Here is a 23,289-nt window from a genome sequence, read left to right as displayed (position 1 = left end):
GTCCGGCTCTTCGTGACCCCATGGACTGCAGCCTACCAGCCTCCTCCCTCCATAGGGTTTACCAGGCAAGAACACTGGAGTGGGTTGCCATTACCTTCTCCCTGCTACTCTGTATCAAATGAGTTAGATCCCCCAGGCAAGAGTGGGAGTGCAATGTTGCATTTTTACTGATAGAATTTTTAACGCTTGATGATTTTAGAGAACAAAGTTTCTCTGTGAGTAACAAAGCATGTCCTTGGGAGAAATGGTGTTTCCTATTAATTTAGAAGCTGGCTTTATTTGTGTGTTATTCCAGTCCAATGAATTAGCCCTCCTTCCATCCCATTTACAGAAAAGAAAGAAAGGGCTTTTAATGCTGCCACAGATGTCTAAACAGTACAAGTTAATTAGTTGGAGGGAGGGGGAACCTTTGCGATAGTTCTGAAGTCAAAATTGTTTACAATAATAAAGATGCTATATCAGAACTATGAAGTCCAATTTCATCATGGGCCCCCAATGAGACCTACAAGTATTCATGCCCCTGTGTAGGCCCCTCCCATATTGAATAGACTGATAGTGTGACTAATAGGATATTGTGGAAATAACAAAGTGTAACTTTCAAGGTTAAGTCATAAAAGTCACTGCAGGTTCTGCCTGGCTCTTTCTTGGATCGTTTGCTTTATTAGAGGAAGGAGCTGCCATGTTGTAAGGACATTCAAGCAGTCATCCTCTGGGGAAACACACATGTGGAGGAACCAAGTCCTCCAGCCACGTGAATGAGCCACTTTGGAAGCACATCCTCCAGCCCCAGTCAAGGCTTCCGATGACAGCTGTCCCCACCAACATCCTGATTGCAACCTCATGGGAGATCCTAGGCCAGAACCACCCAGCTAAGCCACTCAATGGATTACCAACCCTCAGAAACTGTGTGAGACAATCAACATTTATTGTTGCTTTAAGTTGCTACGTTTGAGGGCAATCAGTTACACAACAACAGATAACTAATACATCTAGGATAGTGAAAGTGAAGTCGCTCAGTCCTGTCTGACTCTTTGCCACCTGGTGGCTCCTCCGTCCATGGGATTCTCCAGGCAAGAATACTGGAGTGGGTTGCCATTTCCTTCTCCAGGGGATCTTCCCGACCCAGGGATCGAACCCAGGTCTCCCGCATTGCAGACAGATGCTTTAACCTCTCAGCCACATCTAGGATAAGTACAGCCTATTTACAGATGAGGAAACCAGAGCCCGGAGAAGGAGATGGATTTGCCAGAATTGTCCAGTTCTTGTGGGTGCTGTCTCCAGGTCGACCGTGTCTCTTGGACAGGGCTTTCTTTTCTATTTTTTGGTTCTTTTTTTTTAACTTTAACATTTTTTTATATTGTCATTTGCTCTTTCATTTCTGACGCCTTTTAGAAAATATTGATTTATTTGGTGTGCCAGGCCTTAGTGGTGGTACGCAAGATCTTCAGTCTTCTTATGGTATGTGGGATCTTTAGTTGCAGCATGTGGGTCCAGTTCCCTGACCAGGGATTGAACCCGGGACGCCCATGTTGTAAGTATGGAATCTGAGCCACTGGGCCACCAGGGAAGTCCTTCAGTATCTTTTAATAATAACTTATAATGGAGGACTTCCCTGGTGGTCCAGGGGTTAAGAATCCACCTGCCAATGCAGGGGACATGAGTTCCATCCCTGGTCCGGAAAGATTCTATATGCCACAGAGTAACTAGGCCTGTGAGCCACAACTACTGATCCTATATTCTAGGGCTGCGGAGTACTGAGCCCACGCACCGCAGTTACTGAAGCCTGAGGGCCCTAGAGCCTTTGCTTCACAAGAGAAGCCACCACAATCAGAAGCCCACTCAGCACAGCTACACAGAGCAGGCCCCACTCACCCTCACCGCAAACAGAGAAAGCCTGAGTGCAGCAACAAAGACCCAGCACAGCCAAAAATAAAATAAATAAGTAAATAAAAATTTTAACAGCTTAGAAAAGAATATCAAAAAGTATATATATATGACTGAATGGTGGGAGTATGAAAGATCTCCTCTTCTTGGTCTCTGAAATCGCCGTGGATGGTGACTGCAGCCATGAAATCAGAAGACTATTGCTTCTTGGCAGGAAAGCTATGACAAACCTAGACAGTGTGTTGAAAAGCAGTCACACTGCTCTGCCGACAAAGGTCCGTATAGTCAAGGCTCTGGTCTTCCCAGTGGTCACGTGCGGTTGTGAGAGCTGGACCGTAAAGAAGGCTGAGCACCAAAGAACTGATGCCTTCGAACCGTAGTTCTGGAGAAGACTCCGGAGAGTCCCTTGGACCAGGATGAGATCAAACCAGTCAATCTTAAGGGAAATCAACCCTGAATACTCATTGGAAGGACTGATGCTGAAGCTGAGGCGCCAGTATTTTGGTCACCTGATGCGAAGAGCCGACTCATTGGAAAAGTCCCTGATGCTGGGAAAGATTGAGGGCAGAAGCAGAAGAGGGTGTCAGAAGATGAGATGGCTGGCTGGCATCACTGATGCAATGGACCTGAACTTGGGCAAACTTCAGGAGAGGGTGAGGGACAGGGAACCTGGTATGCTTCAGTCCATGGGGTCAGGACAGGGAACCTGGTATGCTGCAGTCCATGGGGTCACAAAGTGTCGGACACGACTGGGTAACTGAACAACATGGCTGAATTACTTTTCTGTCCACTTGAGAGCCCTGGTGGCTCACTGGTAAAGAATTCACCTGCCAAGCAGGAGACACAGGTTTGATCCCTGTGTGGGGAAGATCCCCTTGAGAAGGAAATGGCAATCCACTCCAGTATTCTTGCCTGGGAAATCCCATGGACAGAGGCGTCTGGCTGGCTATAGTCCATGGGGTCACAGAAGAGTCAGATGTGACTTGGCAACTAAGCAACAGCAGCACTTGGGAGTAACACAATATTGTAAATCAGCTGTACTTCAGTTTAAAAAAAGCAGCTGACTGCCACGCCAGACAAAGAAGAACTCTGCACACCGAGGATGGGCCACAGAGGAGAGGGCTAATGTGCTGCAGATGCTAAGTTATTGAAGGTCAGAGGGCCCTGGTGGCTGATTTAGGTAAGTTTCTGGGGTGAAGAACAACAAGTAGGATTTCTGCTTAGACATATTAAAAATGAACCCATTTCTCGGGTTATAAAAGTTATATTAGATGTACAGGTTCACTGTCACTGTGTAACAAGTCATCCCAGAGCTTAGTGGCTTAAAACAATTATTTTATTATCTTTAATGGACTCATGGATAGTGAGATTGAGCCAAGTTCCCTGGGCAGTTCCAGCTTGGGGTCACTCAACGTCTGCAGTCAGATGATGGCTAGAAGTGGAAGAGCAGGGAGACTGAAGGGTGTTGGGACTTGATGGAGCATCTCTTTATTTTCATGGAGCCTCAAGACTTTCTGTGTGGTTCCTTTTTTTTAAATATCCACACAAAGAAACATTTATTAGGCACCAACCATGGACCAAAAAAAGGACTTCCCTGGTGGCTCAGACAGTAAAGCGTCTGCCTACAGTGCAGGAGACCCGGGTTCGATCCCTGGGTCAGGAAGATCCTCTGGAGAAGGAAATGGCACCCCATTCCAGTACTCTTGCCTGGAAAATCCCATGGATGGAGGAGTCTGGCAGGCTACAGTCCATGGCGTCGCAAAGAGTCGGACACGACTGAGCAACTTCGCATACATGCATACATGGACCAAAAACTGTGGTAAACAAATCCGCTGATACAGACATTCAATTCTCCCTATAAATTTCATTGTTGTGTATATCATTGTTTCTTCCAGTTAAGTTAAAGAAAGCTCAGAGAATCTTTTTAAATCTTAGAGGGGATTCTAGTTTCTAAGGTTAGCCATTACATATAAATATTAAAAGAATTCCCTAGTGGCTCAGTTGGTAAAGAATCCTCCTGCAGTGCGGGAGACCTGGGTTCGAGCTCTGGGTTGGGAAGATCTCCTGAAGGAAGGAACAGCTATCTACTCCAGTATTCTGGCCTGGAGAATTGCATGGACTGTATAGTCCATGGGGTCGCAAGAGAGTCAGACACGACTGAGTGACTTTCACTTTCATAAATACTGAAAAACTATTGAGTAGGAGTGAGGACAAAGTTGACCTTTTTTCCAGTGCGGAAAATCCTACAAAGGATGAAAATTGGACAGCGAAATTGACAGGAGAATCCAAAGGTGATCATTTCACTTTGGCAGATGTTGAGCTGAAGGTGGTAGAAAGATACTCATCACAGATATTCATGTGTGTGTGTGTACTCTGTCATGTCCGACTCTTCGCAACCCCGTGGACTATAGTGCACCAGGCTCCTCTGTCCATGGAATTTCCAGGCAAGAATACTGGAGTGGGTTGCCATTTCCTTCTGTCCTTGTGATTTTTTAGTGTGGGATAGTTTCAGTTGCCTTACAGCTTGGTGGCTTTGGGACAGCCAAACTATTGCCTGATGGTTGAAGGTTTCAAGAGAATTTCAGCTAACAAAGAAGAAATTGTACTGGCTCTCCTGATCTGACCTCCAAAATCATACAGTGTCAGTTCTGCCATGTTGCAACAGCTACGTAGGAGTCAGGAGCCCACTCCGCTTCTGGGGAAGGGAAACTAGACTCTACTTCTCAGTGGAGGGATATGAGCGGGGAGAGGAGATATCTTTTGAAAATATAAGATGGCATTCCAGTTCAGCTGCTTTAGCAAAGATCAGTATAACAGTGGCTTAAACATGCAGAAGTTTATTCCCCTCTCATGTAACAGTCCAAGAATTTGCGACCCTAAGTACTATTAACAGTGAGTATAGTTCCACAGTGTCAGGAAGTATGATGGTTAATTTTTTAAGGTTTTTTTTTTTTTTGGCTGCGCTGGGTCTTTGTTGCTGCCAGGGCTTTCTCTAGGTGCAGTGAGTGGCTGCAGTGCACGGGCTTCTCATTACAGTGACCTCTCTTGTTGCAGAGCACAGGCTCTAGGCGAACAAGCTTCGGTAGTTGCAGCACATGGGCTCAACAGTTGCGGCTCATGCGCTCAGAAGCCCTGGTTTGGTAGTTGTGGCACAAGGGCTTAGTTGCTCCATGGTATGTGGAATCTTCCCAGACCAGGGACCAAACCCATGTCCTCTGCATCGGCAGGTGGATTCTAAACCGCTAGACCACCAGGGAAGCCCCTGATGGTTAACTTTACGTGTCAACTTGAGTGGACCACAGGATGCCCAGATGTTTGATCTAAAATTATTCTGGGTATTTCTGTGAGGGTGTTGTTGCATGAGATCAATATTATATCAGTAGACTTAGTGAAGTAGATTGCATAAAATGCCTGAATAGAACCAAAAGACTGACCCTCCTCTGAATAAGAAAGAATTCTTTCTGCCTCATTATCTTAGGACTATGACATTAACTTTCTTCCCACCCTTGGACTCAGATTAGATCATTGGCTTTTCCTGGGTCTTGAGCTGCCAGCCTTCAGACAAGACCTGCATCGTCAACTGTCCTGCTATTCAGGGCTTCAGACTTGGACTGGAACTAAACATCAGCTCTCCTGAGTCTCCAGTTTGCCAACACATCCTGAAGATCTTGGGGCATGCTTACTTCCATGATCATGTCTTTCTTCTAGCCTTCTAGCTTGTTGCCTCACCATTCACAACACAGCACTTCCATCTCACAGTATAAGGTGAACATACCGATGTCCAAGACATCTCCACACCAGGAAGGGAAAGACGGGAAGGGCTGACATCCTCCTTGCCTTTTAAGGCCATAACTCCGAAGCTGCCAGCATCCCATTGGCCAAAAGCCAGTCACATGCAAGGGAGCCTGGGAATTGTAGTCTTTAGCTGTGCATTCATGTGTCCAGTGAAACTTCTCTATCAGAGGTGACATCTAGGCATCTCTACCAACAATTAAATGGTTGAAACCAACCAAGCAGAGGACTGAAACCCAATATGCTGATAACTGAATGATGCATAGCAGGACTTGGATTAAGCAAACAATGTTGTTGTTCAGTTGCTAAGTCATCTCCAACTCTGCAGCCCCATGAACTGCAGCACGCCAGGCTTCCTTGTCCTTCACTCTCTCCCAGAGTTTGCTCAAATTCATGTCCATTGAGTTGGTGATGCCATCCAACCATCTCATCCTCTATCACCCCCTTCTCTTGCCCTCAGTCTTTCCCAGCATCAAGGTCTTTTCCAATGAGTCGGCTTTTCACATCAGGTGGCCAAAGCATTAGAGCTTCAGCTTCAGCATCAGTCCTTCCCATGAATATTCAGGGTTGATTTCCTTTAGGATAGACTGGTTTGATCTCCTCACTGTCTAAGAGACTCTCAAGAGACTTCTCCAGCATCACAGTCTGAAATCAATTCTTCAATGATCAGCCTTCTTTATGGTCCGACTCTCAGTAGTATGTGACTACTGGAAAAACCACAGCTTTGACTATATGGACCTGTTATTTGCAAAGTGATGTCTCTGCTTTTAAATATGCTGTCTAGGTTTCTCATAGCTTGCTCCTCAGAAGAAAAACTATGACAAGGTATGACAAGCAAACAATAGAAAACTCATTTAACTGATGTCTCTCAGTGTTCTGAAATTTCTACCAAATTTCTTATTTCCTCATAGTGAGAGTTATTAGTGTCATAAAACCAATATGTCCATCTCATCTTTTGGAATGTGATAGATATGAACTTCCTAGATTCTCTGTAGTTCATTCAGGTCACATGACTAGTTTTGGCCAATACATTCTGAGATTATGTGTATCACTTTCATGTCAGAGCATTTATGTTTTGGTACAAAAGCTTCCAGGGTGTTCTTTCCTTGGCCACACTTGACCAGCAGGACTCCAGATACTAGCGGCTCTGTCAGTTTGGGTCCCAGAAAGATACAGTCCAGAACTCTCAGTCAATATATAACACAAGTGAGGAAAGAACCTTGTTATGCTAAGCTGAGATTTGGGGATTGTTTGTTACTACAGCATAACCTAACCTATACTCACTACTATGGTAAAATATGGAAATGAGATCTTTCTTAGAGCACAAAGTTAACCCTAATTGGTTGGCCAAGTGCCCACATACAGCCCCATTCTAACTCTCTGTAATTTGGATGGGAATGACTTCCTACCCCTGCCACACACAGGGGCATATGACCCAGGCTTTGCCAATAAGGCCACTGAATACTTGTGAACATTCCTGTTGAAATGACTCCCTATACCTTTTTTTTTTTTAAGCAAAGGTTTGTTTTGTTTTGATTGTAAAGATTATTTTCTTGATGTGGACCATTTTTAAAGTCTTTACTGGATTTATTGCAATATTGCTTCTGTTTTATGTTTTTATTGTTGTTTGTTTGTTTTGGCTGTGAGGCATGTGGATCTTAGCTCCACAATTGAGGATCGAACCCGCACCCCCTGCACTGAAAGGTGTAGTCTTACCATTGGACCACCAGCAAAGCCCCTTGTTTTTATTATTTTACTTATTTGTTTATTGGGCTGTGCCGTGTCTTAGTTTTGGAACTTGAGATCTTTGATCTTCACTGTGGCATGCAAAATCTTTAGTTGCTGCATATGAACTCTTAGTTGCAGCATTTGGGATCTAGTTCCCTGACCAGGGATTGAACCCAGGGCCCCTGCATTGGGAGCATGGTATCTTGGCCACTGGACCACCAGGGAAGTCCCATGAGTCTCTATACCTTAATGGGAGCCTGGAGCTTCTGGAGGCCTGACCTCAAAGTGAAGGGCCATTGGCTAACATCTACAGAGAACCTACTGTGTGCTAGGGCCCATTTAATCCTCACCAGATGGTGTTTAGTGTGGTATCCCCTATTTACTGATGATGAGACAGAGAGAGGCTAGGGAGGGTGCAGTTAGGGACACTTTCTACCCATATACTATTCCCCAGCCAAGGTCACACGGGCTGAGGCAGGCAAACTGTGGATCTTCCCACACATGTCTGTTCCAGGAGCTTGTGGAAAATATGGTCCTGAATCCATCTTCCCCCACTCTCATCCTTCCAACGAATTTATGCTCTAGTGACCTCTTTGATGGTGAGCTCTCTCCAGTGCCTGTCAAACCACCATTGCCAAGATCTCTGTGGAAATCACAACTTCATTATTTATTTTATTTAACTTTTGTATTTACTTTGCCATGCCCTGAGGCTTACAGGAGCTTAGTTCTCTGACCAGGGATTGAACCCAGGCCCCAGAAGTGACAGTGCCGAGTCCTGACCACTGGACAGCCAAAGAATTCCCAGCATGTCTTTATTTGTTCAGGGCATACATCAGCATTTGTCTTGGGGGAAGGTGATTCCAATGGCCTTCCTCACCTCCTCAAGGATGTCAGCCAGGAGCTCACTTTCCACCAGCGGAATCACAGGACTTTCCTTCAGGCCTGGAGGAGAGTGCAGTTAGGGACACCCTCCTCCTCATATCCCCAGACTAAAAGAACTACAATTCCCAGAATCCCATGAGGCACAATAATTCATGGTTCTAGCATAAGGATGCCACAGGAGGTCCTGGGAGATGTAGTTCTAAACAGTTGCTTGAGTGGATGAGGAGTAGAGAGGATACTCACCTCCACTACCAGTCTTGCCCTGCTACCCTCTCACCCTCCCACCCCTGTTCTCCACATGCTTACCTTTCTGCAGGCATTCCCGGACATGGTTGGCCTCATAACACATGCCCATTCCATTTGTAAAATTGAACTCCTTTCCTGGGGCTGGAGGCAGTGGGAACTCCTTATGCTCCCCCTTCACCACCAGCTCTGTTGGGCTCCAGCAGGGGTCGAGGAGCTGAGAAAAGAGAGAAGAGGTGGTCCTACTGCCCTCACCAACAGGGCTGCTCAGGAGCCTCTCTCTTGTCAGTTAAGCACTGATCACCCGCCATCCTCAGGAAGGTTTAGGTCCCCACCCAACCTAGCCCTGCCCTGGTTGCTGGAGGATTATTCTTTAGCATCATGGTTGCCACAGTACAAGACTGTCTTGTCTGTTCATTTCCCCAGGAACAAACCTTTCTGTAACCCTGTGCTCAGGCCTTGAAGACAGTTTATCATTGCCTCTGTGGAATCCCCTTTGCAAGGAGGAGCAGAGACAACCCATCACCTGCTTATCCATTTTGTTTTAGCCCCTGGGGAAGCCTAAATTATTCCCATACCCAACTCTAAGTCAAAATGGAAATGCAGAGATACAGCTGGGGCAGATTCTGCAGTTCCAGTTTGGGGCAGGGTACAAATTCTTCTGCTGAGAATAGGATTTCTTTCCAGCAACATGGCTCCAGGAAGTCCCATGAAGCTGCCATTTGATAATGCCCATATTCTGTCCTGAGTGCAATTCCAAAGGTTATAGCTGCTCTCAGAGGGTGGTGACTAAGAACTGGTTTCTCCCAAGAGAGGACTAAGGACTTCTGACAGACCAATGGGTTCACTCTTGGGAAGGAGCCTGGAGGTTCAAACTCCATCCCATGGCCTAGTAGCTGAGGATGAATTTCTTATCAGTAGTGTGGGAAGAGGCAAGTTCAGTCCCCATCCAGCTCCAACAGCCACGACTGGCCTATTCCTCTTGCTAAGGGCCCTGGTTCCCAGTACTTGGACCCATCCCAGCTCAGCCAATCATGCCTCACCTGGGCCATGCCCTTGGTACCACTCACGGCCACCGTGTTGGCGAGCTGGGCAGAGATGCTGCAGGTGAAGCTGCCGTGGACCCCTCCTGGGTACTGGAGTATCACAGTGACAGTGTCGTCCACACCTGGGGGAAGGCACAGGACGAGGGCAAGCCTGGCCTCACATCCTGCCTGAGTGCTTCCCTGGTGGCTCACTGGTAGAGTTTGCCTGCCACTGCAGGAGAAACAGATTTGATCCCTGGTCTGGGAAAACAGCACAAGCTGTGACGCAACTAGGCCCATGCACCACAGCTACTGAACCTCCGTGCTGAAGCTACTGAAGTTTGCGCGTCCTAGAGCCGGTGCTCCGCAAGTGAAGCCACCCAACAAGAAACCCACACACTGCAAGTAGCGAGTAGCCGCCAATCACCTCAACTAGGGAAAGCCTGGGCAGCAGTGAAGCCTCAGCACAACCCCAAAACAGTCCCGTCTGAAGAACCTTGGGCAAGATATCTTCTGTTTTCTTAAATTTTAAGTATTTATTTGGTTGCTCTGAGTCTTAGTTGCAGTTAGTGGGCTCTTAGTTGTGGGCTCTTTTAAGTTGCAGCATGTGAAATTTTTAGATGCAGCATACGGGAATCTAGTTTCCTGACCAGGGATTGAACCCGGGCCCCCTGCACTGGGAGTGCAGAGTCTTAGCCACTGGACCACCAGGGAAGTCCTGAGATCTCATCTCTAGTATGACAATGAGAGAGACTGAAGCCAGAAGTAGTGATATGTCCTACCACATGGATGAACCCTGAAAACACATCAAATGAAACAAGCCAGACACAAAAGTCACATGTTGCGGGATTCCATTCATATGGAATGTACTCAGCCACGTACTCAGTCATGTCTGATACTTTGTGACTCCCGTGGACTGTAGTGTGACGAGCTCCTCTGTCCTTGGAGTTTTCCAGGCAAGAATAATATGTGGCAAATCCATAGGACCGGAAAGCAGATTTGTGGTTGGTTAGGGCTCAGGGGCATGGGAAAATTGGTGAGGTTTGTTGTTTTTTTGAGCAATGAAAATATTCTGGAATTGATTACAGTGCAGGAGAGATAAACTGGGAGAGATTGGGACTGACATATACACACTATATAAAATAGATAACGAATATGAACCTACTATATAGCACAGGGAACTCCACTCAATACTCTGCAATAACCTATATGGGAAAAGAATCTAAAAAGAGTGGCTGTAGTATATGCATAACTGAATCACTGCTCTATACCTGAAACTAACACAATATTGTAAATCAACTATGTGTCCATGCTACATTTGCTGTATGAGGCATGCATGTGTGTGCTAAGTTGCTTTGATCGTGTCCAACTCTTTGTGATTGTAGTCCGCCAGGCTTGTCTGTCCATGGGATTCTCTAGGCAAGAATACTGCAGTGGATTGCCATGCCCTCCCCCAGGGGATCTTCCTGGCCCGGGGGTCGAACCCTGTCTCCTGCATTGGCAGACAGGTTCTTTACCACTAGTGCCACCTGGGAAATCCCATAAAACCAACTATACTTCAATAAAAATTAGTTTGAAAATTGATTATAGTGATAAAATGCACAACTCTGTGACTATACGAAAGCCACAAAATTATATACTTTCAATAAATAAATCGTATGGTATGTGAATTATATCACAGTAAAGATGTAATCTAAATAAATAAAGAAAAATATGCTAAAAAAGTAAAGAGAGAGAGACTTCACCTCTGTAAGCCTCAGTTTCCTCCTCTGTAAATACCTGTTGTATAGGTTTGTGAGAATCAGTTACCTGATCTCTGAAATGGGGATAATAAGAGAATTTGCCTCATAAGGCCATTTCAAGTATTACATTAAGTGCTATAAAATGCACAATGTACTTAGAAGACTATTTAGTTGACAATAAGTGATATATAAGTATTAGTTAAAAATTAAACACAGCAGGTAAAGTACTAGCCTGGTTCCACATCAGGCAGGCCACACATGGAGGAGTCTACTGACTCAGCCCTCTCTCTTTTTGGAACTTGGGATCCTAGTTCCACCATGGGGGCCTGGGGGAGCCTAATTATCTGACCAGGAATCAAACCTGTAGCCCCTGCAGTGGAAATGCAGAGTCCCAACTGCTGGACTGCCAGGCAAGTCCCCTGACTCAGCTCTCTTTTAAGCCCAAGTTCTTATCCCAGGTCTGCTGTGTGACCCTGGATAAGTCACTACCCCTCTCTGTACTTCAGTTTCCTAATCTGTAAAATGGGGACAACCTTAATACATCAGAAAGGTCATATCTATAACAACCCTAAAGTTATAATCTATAATAACCTTAATATCTATTAAGGTAGCACTTAATAAACGGGATCTGTTTTTATAACTACTATTTAGCCTAGGAACTGGCCAGATGGTAGATGGAGACAGTTTTTCTAAAGAGTGACCTTCATCTCATGTACTATTTTCCTGGCTATTCATTGCTTTCTGCGGTTTGCAAAGATGGCCACAGCAATTCCTCTTGTTCCTCTATGAGTGCCTCTTTGCAATAGCTTCTTCCATCAAGAGGTAAAGTCTATTTGCCCACCTCTGAAATCTGAGCTGATGTTGGGCCATGGAGCAGTGGCAAATATGGTAGAAGCAAAGGTCTGAAAAGTGTTTGCATGCTGAGGTCCACCTTCCTGTTGCTCCACCTGGAACTCTGAGACCACCATACGAATGAAGCTGAGTTAGCCAGCAGGAGAGGCCATGTGAAGGAGAACCAAGGCTCCCCATAGAATAACCAACACCTGCAAGACATAGTGAGGCCACCCTAGAGCATCCAGCTACAGTGGGCCAGCCAGCCAACTGCAGCTACACGGCTAAGACCAGCAGAAGAACCACTCAAGCTGAGCCCAGCCCAAACTGCCAACCCACAGGCTCACAAGCTAATAAATGATTGTTTTTTAAGGTCACTAAGTTCTAGGGTAGTTCGTTATGTAGCAAAGGCTAACTGAGACAAATATACAAAATAATAATTGTTTATATTCAATAACTGCTTACCATTTGCTTCAAAAGTCACTTCATTAACTCCTTATGATAACTGTATTATTGACATTTTACCTAATTAAAACTAATTAGGTAACTAGTTGGTAACTGATTAAGACTCAGAAATGTGTCCCTTGGCCAACATCATGCAGCAAAGTGCCAGCACAGACCCTGCTCACACTCTCAACTCTGAGCCCAGGCTGGGGGTAGCTTGGGTGGTTTCATATGGGAAGTTTCTCTAGCTGCCTAACCTGATACTCATCAGGGAGGAGACTTATAAGTCTCCCCAGCTCACTGCTCCCAGTAAGAGAGGAGCCACTCCTATTAGTCCAGGATATTCCCTGGTGGCTCAGTGGTAAAGAACCCGCCTGCCAATGCAGGAGACACAGGTTCGATCCTTGGTCTGGGAAGATCCCCTGAAGAAGGAAATGGCAATCCACTCCAGTATTCTTTGCCTGGAAAACTCCATAGACAGAGGAACCTGGCATGTTACGGTCCATAAGCTTGCTAAGTCGGACACAACTTAGTGACTTGACCAGCCAACCAATCAAGTCCAGGATAGACCATACCTGTTTCATGGCGCCTTCCCACAGCTGAAATCTTCTCCGGCTTCTGCCCACCAAAGACCATGGAGATGAACTGGAGGCAGTAGATGCCAAGGTCTAACAAGCCACCTCCCGCCTGGGCCCAGTCTGTGGCCCGGTGTACGTGGGTGAGATTCTTCCCAAATTCTGCCCGAACCACCCGAAGGTCCCCCAGAGTTCCCTGGGCCAGGACAGACCTCAGAGCCTCTACAGCAGGGAAGAACCGGGTCCAGATGGCCTGCAGACCACAGAGGGAAGAAAGCAGGATGCAGGAAGAGAAGGAAAGTGATCAGGACCCAAAAGTTAACCAACCAGTTTTTCTCTCTTCAAGGACTCAATTTGAGTGGGTACCCACCGCTCCCCAATCAAGGCCCCTCTGTCTTCCTTCCACAGCCTGGCAGTGCCCAAGCTGTGTCTAGTCTGACCCTCTCTGCCACCTTCTCTCCTCTCCAGTCCTGCAGCCCCAAGGCCGGCCTTGTCCTTCCTCATCTGAACCATTACACCAGTCCCCCAATGTTACGGGCTGAATTGTCTCCCCACCAGATTCATGTTGAGGCCCAACCCCTCCCCAGAACCTCCTAATGTGAGCGTATTTGGAGAGTGTGTGTGTGTGTGTGTGTGTGTGTGTGTGTGTGTTGCCACATCTCGTGGCATGTGGGATCTTATTTCCTTGACCAGGGATTAAACACGTGCCCCCTACATTGGAAGCATGGTGTCTTGATCACAGGACTGCCAGGGAAGTTCCCGGAGGTGGGGTTTTTTAAGGAGGTAACTAAGTTAAAATGAGGTCATTAAGGTGGGCCCTCATCCAATAGGACTGGTGTCCTTAGAAGAAAAGGAAGTTAGGACACAACTCTGCCCAGAGGGAAGCCCATGTGTAGACACAGGGAGGAGGCTGCCATCTGCAAGTCAAAGAGAGAGAGGCTTCAGGAGGAGCCAGCCCTGCTGATACCTTGACTTCTCTAGCCTCCAGAGTGTGAGAAAATATTTATTTTAAAAAACTTAATTTTAAATTCTAAAAAATTTTATTATTTTTTGGGGGGCTTCACCATGAGGCTTGCAGGATCGCAGTTTTAAACCCAGGCCACTGTAGTGAAAGCCCAGAATCCTAACCACTAGGCCACCAAAGAACTCCCCAGAATAATGGGAAAACAAATCTCTGTTGTTTTAGCCACCTGGTCCGTTGCTGCTGCTGCTGCTAAGTCGCATCAGTCGTGTCTGACTCTGTGTGACCCCATAGACGGCAGCCCACCAGGCTCCCCTGTCCCTGGGATTCCCCAGGCAAGAACACTGGAGTGGGTTGCCGTTTCCTTCTCCAATGCGTGAAAATGAAAAGTGAAAGTGAAAAGTGAAAGTGAAGTCGTTAGTCATGACTGACTCTTAGCGACCCCATGGATTGCAGCCTACCAAGGCTCCTCCGTCCATGGGGTTTTCCAGGCAAGAGTACTGGAGTCGGGTGCCATTGCCTCCTCTGCCTGGTCCGTTAGTGGCACTTTATTATAGCAGTCCTGGCTAACTAACACGCCCAGTCTCTCCCCTCTAGTCCCATCCCCACATGGCCCAGAGGGATCTTTCCTTCTCTAAGAGCTGACCCTGTCTCACCCCTGCCCAGGCCCCTTCTGTTGCTCCCCATTGCCTAACATCAGCTTGCATTTATTGGGTATATATTACGAGCAAGACAATATGTACATGCAGTGCCTAATGAGTCCTCCCAACATTTCTGCCTGATTGTTATCATTATGTCCATTTTTTAAATCAGAAAACTAAGGTTCAGTTGAATCAAATTATTTGCCCAGGGTCACAGAGCTTGGAACTGGGCAACTGGAGTCTAGAGTTCTCTGACTCTAAAGCCAGAAATCTTGAGCTGTCCAAGATAAATTTCATATTAATGAAATGAAATCTGCCAATTCTTGTTTTAAGCCTTAACTCTGTTTTTCCTCTCTGGCCTATTTACCTATGCAGTTTACTTTTCCAAAAAGCCAGCCTCTACCCACAAGAAACCTCCTTGATCATCACCCAAGCTGGGACAGGGTGTCTGTGCTCCATAAACTGCTCAGTCCTATGTCCACAAAAGCCCATGCCCATGGACATTGGGGTTACCCATTTCCATGACCAAAAGTGATCTTGAGCTCCTTGAAAACTGAGCCTCTGTCTTGTATGTTATGAATCCCCAGTTCCTAAGATTGAATCTGGTACACATTAGGTGCCAATAAAAATGAAGAAATAATAAATTCACAGAATTTTGGCACTGATATCTTGACTACTCCTTGGGCACATAGAACTTTGCAGACTAGGAGGCTCAGCAATACTGAGCATATGATAACTAGATAGAACATGGGGAAGTAAGAGCTATTGTGACTACTGGCAGAACCTATAGCAAAATGTTTAAAAACCATAATACTCAGACTTCCCTGGTGGTGGTCCAGCAGTGCTTCCGAAGGGGGCACAGGTTCCATCCCTGTTCAGGAAAGTTCCACATGCCTCTTGGTGTGGCCAAAAAGAAAAAAGAACCCTACTACTCCTTAACATGAAAATGGCTTGGGGTGATGGTGTCATTTGGTGGCCATCTTAACTTCTGGTGTTAGTCGTTGCTGCTGGTGGCCATTTTAATTACTGGCAATTTGCAAGATGCCAAAGGCCCCTATAGGTAGCCAAGTCTGATAAGGGTAAAAACAAAGGCAATTTGACACTGAGGTTTGGTAGGAGGTTCCTTGGTACTTCGGATCTCTAACTTTGTAAATCCACCCAAACTAAGACCGTGTTGCTAGTAGATTACCTGACATAGCTCAACGGCATCCTGACAAACGCGAGGACCCTGGTTCATTTTGTGGTCATCTTAACTCTTGGCAATCCACCCTTATGTTCCTCCAAAACTGTCGACTGACAACCACGTTTAGCCATGGCAAGTAGCTCTAATGTGGGACGTTGGAAGGGCCCTCCACCCTCACCTCCATAAGGAAGAGGCCTCGGGATCGGGCCTCAGCAACCATTTCACGCACTTCCGCAGCGTTCACACCCATGGGCTTCTCGCACAACACAGCCTTGCCCGCTGTCAGGCAGAGTAACACTGCGGCCTTGTGCTGGGGGTGCTGGGTGCCAATGTAGGCCACCTCTATGGCGGGAGGGAAAAAGTAGAGATCAATAGCCCCACCCACTGAGACCTCCAGCACCGCCCACCATTTAGAGGCCCCGCCCCCAAGTTTCCAAGAGCCTGAGTTCCTCCAAGCAGGTAGGAAGTCCTACCGCAGTGGTCAAACTCTAGCCTCTCATTTGGATGGAGCTGAGGGCTTCTGCTTTATTGACTAAGCCAAAGCGTTTGTATGGATCACAACAAACTATGGAAAATTCTTAAAGAGATGGGAATACCAGACCACCTGACCTGCCTCTTGAGAAATCTGTATGCAGGTCAAGAAGTAACAGTTAGAACTGGACATGGAACAACAGACTGGTTCCAAATCGGGAAAGGAGTACGTCAATGCTGTATATTGTCACCCTGCTTATTTAACTTCTATGCAGAGTACATCATGAGAAATTCTGGACTGGATGAAGCACAAGTTGGAATCAAGATTGCCGGGAGAAATATCAATAACCTCAGATATGCAGATGACACCACCCTTATGGCAGAAAGTGAAGAAGAACTAAAGAGCCTCTTAATGAAAGAGGAGAGTGAAAAAGTTGGCTTAAAACTCAACATTCGGAAAACTAAAATCATGGCATCTGGTCCCATCAGTTCATGGAAAATGGGGAAACACTGGAAATAGTGACAGACTTTATTTTGGGGGGCTCCAAAATCACTGCAGATGGTGACTGCAGCCATGAAATTAAAAGACGCTTGCTCCTTGGAAGAAAAGTTATGACCAACCTAGACGGAATATTAAAAAGCCGAGACATTACTTCACCAACAAAGGTCCATCTAGTCAAAGCTATGGTTTTTCCAGTAGTCATGTATGGATGTGAGAGTAGGACTGTAAAGAAAGCTGAGTCCCAAAGAATTGATGCTTTTGAACTGCAATGTTGGAGAAGACTCTTGAGAGTCCCTTGGACAGCAAGGAGATCCAACCAGTCCATCCTAAAGGAAATCAGTCCTGAATATTCATTGGAAGGACTGATGCTGAAGCTGAAACTCCAATACTTTGGCCACCTGATGCAAAGAACTGACTCATTGGAAAAGACCCTGACGCTGATTGAAAGATTGAAGGCGGGGGGAGAAGGGGACCACAGAGGATGAGGTGGTTGGATGGCATCATCAACTCAATGGACATGAGTTTGAGTAAGCTCTGGGAGTTGGTGATGGACAGAGACGCCTGGTGTGCTGCAGTCCATGGACTCACAGAGTTGGACACGACTGAGTGACTGAACTGAACTGAACTGAATTGAAGGGCCTCCCTGACGCCTGCCAATGCAGGCAACTCAGGTTCGATCCTGGGTCAGGAAGAGCTCCTGGAGAAGGAATAGCAACCCACTCCAGTATTCTTTCCAGGAGAGTCCCATGGACAGTGGAGCCTGCCAAAAGGGTTGGTCACTACTTAGTGACTAAACAACAACAAAACCGTTCTCTACTATCACTCTATTTCCTTAAGATTATTTTCAGTCTTCTGAAATTATGGTATTCACTCACTTAGTCCTCACAACACCACCAAGAAGTAAGATTATTATTTTGCCCGTTTCAGAAATGGGGAACCTGAGAAGGGCAAGCAGAAGAGGGGAAAATGCCCAGTCAGCCAATCTGACTCCAGAGCCAGGCTGTTGTCCAACCACGCTGTCCTGCCTCTCCATCCAGGCTCCTCTGGAACGCAGAAGCCCGAGACACACGGGTCGTATTTAAAACCTGAAAGGCCTCGCTCAGGAATTCAAGCCCTGCCTTTACCGCGGAGGTGTGGCCCCTACTCGCTATTTCTTGCTGGACAGATAATTTCAGACGAAACCGGTTCCTATCGTCCCGCCTCCCAGCCCAGAGTCCTTTCGGCAGCCCAGAGTCCTTTCGGCAGCCCAGAGGGATTGGCTCATCGCGCAGAGCCTCGCTTCTACGGAGCACCCTGAAGGCAGCACCCCCGGTGACGCCCCCTCTCCCCCGCCGCCGCACGGGCCACTCACCCACGTCTGGGTCCTTGGCCAGTTCCTCATAGGATCCATAGGCCTTGGGGATGTCGTGTTTCTTAGCAAACTCCTTCGCCCGGCTCAGGTCACGGGCCGCTACCGCCACTACCTAGAGGGACGCCTGAGTCAGACTGGAGAGGCTGGGGCAGGTAAGGAAGACGGGTGGATGGGAGGGAGGTGATGGAGAAGGCCTCGGTGGGGGAGGGAGAAATTGACAACTCCCAAAACCGGGCAGGGGGGATGTGGTCCTGGGGGATGAGGTGACACCTGGGTTTGGGGAAAAGAGATCTGAGGCAGACGGTTATTCAACCCCGATTATCAAACTCCCTAATATTTAAATTTCTTCCTTACACAACAAATCAGATGAAGACTCTCCCAAACCTCGCGTAATTCGTGTTAAAAAGACAGAGGGGAGAAAAGAGCGATACGGATTTTGAGATTGTTTCACGGCCTTGTGGGGCTCGGAAGTCTAGAAGCCTAGTTCCCTCCTCCCTCAGACCCCCCGCCCACTCTTCCCCAGGTCTCTGGAGAGAGGGAGGACCTGGTGCTCAGAGCGAGGCAGCATCCGCAGCATCGTCGTGAAGTCGCTGGAGATAAGGCCAGCCGACACGATGCCCCAGCGAAGCGCCATCGCCGCAACCCGGAGTCCCAAATGTGTCTACCTTTTCCCGGCGCGAGTTAAGGACCAGATGCCCGGCGCTCCGGGGGGCGTGGCCCTTGTCCCCGCCCCCATTGCTCCTACGCCGCTCCTCATTGGGCACGGCGCCTGTGCGCCCTGCCAGTCCCAAGGCAAAGAGGACGGATATTTAATTCTAGCATCCCCATTGGAAGAACGCACCGAAGGCTCCGCCTAACAGGGATGGACTAAAAACACCGAGAGTCTTCTTCCCTAGAGACTAGCCATGTGACACAAGGGGAGGCGCTTTCTTTTCCATTCAACTTCGAGCCTTTGAACTTACCTCTCTTTTGTTCAGAAAGCCGCATACCCTTAGGAACTGTCCAGAGGGAGAGAGAGGATAATAATAGCAAAGGTAATATATTCACTGATTTTTACTAATATTTCTTAACTATTAATATTTATAGAACGCCCGTGCTTTCCTTTCCCCATCCCTGATTTCTCACCACAAACCTGCGAGTGAGAGTCTATTGTGCCCTATTTACAGAAGCAGAAACAGACCCAGAAAACCAAGATCATTTTTAGCTAGGAACGCGAGCAATAAATAAAAAGACTGGCCAACTTCACCCACAACAAATTCGTCAGTTTTCCTTATAGACATTTAATCTGCTGTCGCCTCCTTCCCCTCCTGCCCTTTCCCAGCATCAGAGTCTTTTCCAATGAGTCGGCTCTCCACATCAAGTGGCCAAGTACTGGGGCTTCAGCTTCAGCATCAGGCTTTCCAGTGAATATTCAGATTCGATTTCCTGTAGGATTGACTTGTTTGATCTCCTTGCAATCCAAGGGACTCTTAACAATCTTCTCCGGCACCACCATTCGAAAGCATCAGTTCTCTAACGCTCAGCCTTCTTTGTGGTCCAACTCCCACATACATACACGACTACTGGAAAAACCATAGCTTTGACTATACGGACTTTTGTCAGCAAAGTGATGTTGACCGTGGCCGAGAGGAGCCACCCCGAGCCCGAGGCCAGGGGAGGGGCCGGGAGGAGCAACCCCACGTCCAAGGAGCGGTGGCTGGGCAGGCGCAGGAGGGCCTAGAGGAGCCATCCCACGTTGAAGATCAGGAAGGGCGGTGGTGAGGAGATACCCCTCATCCAAGGTAAGGAGCAGCGGCTGCGCTTTGCTGGAGCAGCCGTGAAGAGATACCCCACGCCCAAGGTAAGAGAAACCCAAGTAAGATGGTAGGTATTGCAAGAGGGCATCAGAGGGCAGACACACTGAAACCATACTCACAGAAAACTAGTCAGTCTAATCACACTAGGACCACAATCTTGTCTAACTCAATGAGGGGCATGCCCGAGGGCTGGGCAACCCAAGACAGGCAGGTCATGGTGGAGAGGTCTGACAGAATGTGGTCCACTGGAGAAGGGAATGGCAAACCACTTCAGTATTCTTGCCTTGAGAACCCCATGAACAGTATGAAAAGGAAAAATGATAGGATACTGAAAGAGGAACTCCCCAGGTCAGTAGGTGCCCAATATGCTACTGGAGATCAGTGGAGAAATAACTCCAGAAAGAATGAAGGGATGGAGCCAAAGCAAAAACAATACCCAGCTGTGGATGTGACTGGTGATAGAAGCAAGGTCTGATGCTGTAAAGAGCAATATTGTACAGGAACCTGGAATGTCAGGTCCATGAATCAAGGCAAATTGGAAGTGGTCAAACAAGAGATGGCAAGAGTGAACATCGACATTCTGGGAATCAGGGAACTAAAATGGACTGGAATGGCTGAATTTAACTCAGATGACTATTATATCTACTACTGCGGGCAGGAATCCCTCAGAAGAAATGGAGTAGCGATCATGGTCAACAAAAGAGTCCAAAATGCCGTACTTGGATGCAGTTTCAAAAATGACAGAATGATCTCTGTTCGTCTCCCAAGGCAAACCATTCAATATCACGGTAATCCAAGTCTATGCCCCAACCAGTAACGCTGAAGAAGCTGAAGTTGAATGGTTCTATGAAGACCTACAAGACCTTTTAGAACTAACACCTAAAAAAGATGTCCTTTTCTTTATAGGGGACTGGAATGCAAAAGTAGGAAGTCAAGAAACACCTGGAGTAACAGGCAAATTTGGCCTTGGAATGCGGAATGAAGCAGGGCAAAGACTAATAGAGTTTTGCCAAGAAAATGCACTGGTCATAGCAAACACCCTCTTCCAACAACACAAGAGAAGACTTTACACATGGACATCACCAGATGGTCAACACCGAAATCAGATTGATTATATTCTTTGCAGCCAGAGATGGAGAAGCTCTATACAGTCAACAAAAATAAGACCAGGAGCTGACTGTGGCTTAGATCATGAACTCCTTATTACCAAATTCAGACTTAAATTGAAGAAAGTCAGGAAAACTGCTAGACCATTCAGGTATGACCTAAATCAAATCCCTTATGATTATACAGTGGAAGTGAGAAATAGATTTAAGGGCCTAGATCTAATAGATAGAGTGCCTGATGAACTATGGAATGAGGTTCATGACATTGTACAGGAGACAGGGATCAAGACCATCCCCATGGAAAAGAAATGCAAAAAAAGCAAAATGGCTGTCTGGGGAGGCCTTACAGATAGCTGTGAAAAGAAGAGAGGGGAAAAGCCAAGGAGAAAAGGAAAGATATAAGCATCTGAATGCAGAGTTCCAAAGAATAGCAAGAAAAGATAAGAAAGCCTTCTTCAGCGATCAATGCAAAGAAATAGAGGAAAACAACAGAACGGGAAAGACTAGAGATCTCTTCAAGAAAATTAGAGATACCAAGGGAACATTTCATGCAAAGATGGGCTCGATAAAGGACGGAAATGGTATGGACCTAACAGAAGCAGAAGATATTAAGAAGAGATGGCAAGAATACACAGAAGAACTGTACAAAAAAGATCTTCACGACCCGGATAATCACGATGGTGTGATCACTCATCTAGAGCCAGACATCCTGGAATGTGAAGTCAAGTGGGCCTTAGAAAGCATCACTACGAACAAAGCTAGTGGAGGTGATGGAATTCCAGTTGAGCTGTTTCAAATCCTGAAAGATGATGCTATGAAAGTGCTGCACTCAATATGCCAGCAATTTTAGAAAACTCAGCAGTGGCCACAGGACTGGAAAAGGTCAGTTTTCATTCCAGTCCCAAAGAAAGGCAATGCCAAAGAATGCTCAAACTACTGCACATTGTACTCATCTCACATGCTAGTAAAGTAATGCTCAAAATTCTCCAAGCCAGGCTTCAGCAATACGTAAACTGTGAACTTCCTGATGTTCAAGCTGGTTTTAGAAAAGGCAGAGGAACCAGAGATCAAATTGCCAACATCCACTGGATCATGCAAAAAGCAAGAGAGTTCCAGAAACACATCTATTTCTGCTTTATTGACTATGCCAAAGCCTTTGACTGTGTGGATCACAATAAACTGTGGAAAATTCTGAAAGAGGTGGGAATACCAGACCACCTGACTTGCCTCTTGAGAAATCTGTATGCAGGTCAGGAAGCAACAGTTAGAACTGGACATGGAACGACAGACTGGTTCCAAATAGGAAAAGGAGTACGTCAAGGCTGTATATTGTCACCCTGCTTATTTAACTTCTATGCAGAATACATCATGAGAAACGCTGGACTGGAGGAAACACAAGCTGGAATCAAGACTGCTGGGAGAAATATCAATAACCTCAGATATGCAGATGACACCACCCTTATGGCCGAAAATGAAGAGGAAATCAAAAGCCTCTTGATGAAAGTGAAAGTGGAGAGTGAAAAAGTTGGCCTAAAGCTCAACATTCAGAAAACTAAGATCATGGCATTCGGTCCCATCACTTCATGGGAAATAGATGGGGAAACAGTGGAAACAGTGTCAGACTTTATTTTTCGGGGCTCCAAAATCACTGCAGATTGTGACTGCAGCCATGAAATTAAAAGACACTTGCTCCTTGGAAGAAAAGTTATGACCTACCTAGACAGTATATTCAAAAGCAGAGACATTACTTTGCCGACTAAGGTCCGTCTAGTCGAGGCTATGGTTTTTCCTGTGGTCATGTATGGATGTGAGAGTTGGACTGTGAAGAAGGCTGAGCACCAAAGAATTGATGCTTTTGAACTGTGGTGTTGGAGAAGACTCTTGAGAGTCCCTTGGACTGCAAGGAGATCCAACCAGTCCATTCTGAAAGAGATCAACCCTGGGATTTCTTTGGAAGGAATGATGCTAAAGCTGAAACTCCAGTACTTTGGCCACGTCATGTGAAGAGTTGACTCATTGGAAAAGACTCTGATGCTGGGAGGGATTGGGGGCAGGAGGAGAAGGGGACAACAGAGGATGAGATGGCTGGATGGCATCACGGACTCAATGGACGTGAGTCTGAGTGAACTCCG

General features: G+C 46.6%; 2 protein-coding genes across 3 annotated transcripts in view; one reads left to right on the top strand and one right to left on the bottom strand.

Annotated features, from left to right (window-relative positions):
• The window catches only part of TULP2 (tubby like protein 2), a 63,023-nt gene that overhangs the window by 9,283 nt on the left and 30,451 nt on the right, over window positions 1–23,289 (top strand). The window lies entirely within an intron of this gene.
• On the bottom strand, window positions 8,047–19,566 carry DHDH (dihydrodiol dehydrogenase). Its single transcript, XM_005692697.3, has 7 exons — window positions 18,800–19,566; window positions 18,256–18,367; window positions 16,110–16,273; window positions 13,147–13,399; window positions 9,573–9,697; window positions 8,593–8,746; window positions 8,047–8,346 (listed from the first exon to the last, which is right to left on the bottom strand). The coding sequence occupies exons 1-7, from the start codon at window positions 18,887–18,889 to the stop codon at window positions 8,237–8,239; spliced, it is 1,008 nt and encodes a 335-aa protein (XP_005692754.2). The 5' UTR covers window positions 18,890–19,566; the 3' UTR covers window positions 8,047–8,236.

Source organism: Capra hircus, chromosome 18 (genome assembly GCF_001704415.2).
Source record: "Capra hircus breed San Clemente chromosome 18, ASM170441v1, whole genome shotgun sequence".
Classification (NCBI taxonomy): domain Eukaryota; kingdom Metazoa; phylum Chordata; class Mammalia; order Artiodactyla; family Bovidae; genus Capra; species Capra hircus.
The sequence above is the reverse complement of the archived record's forward strand: the minus strand, read 5'-3'. Positions and strand labels throughout refer to the sequence as shown.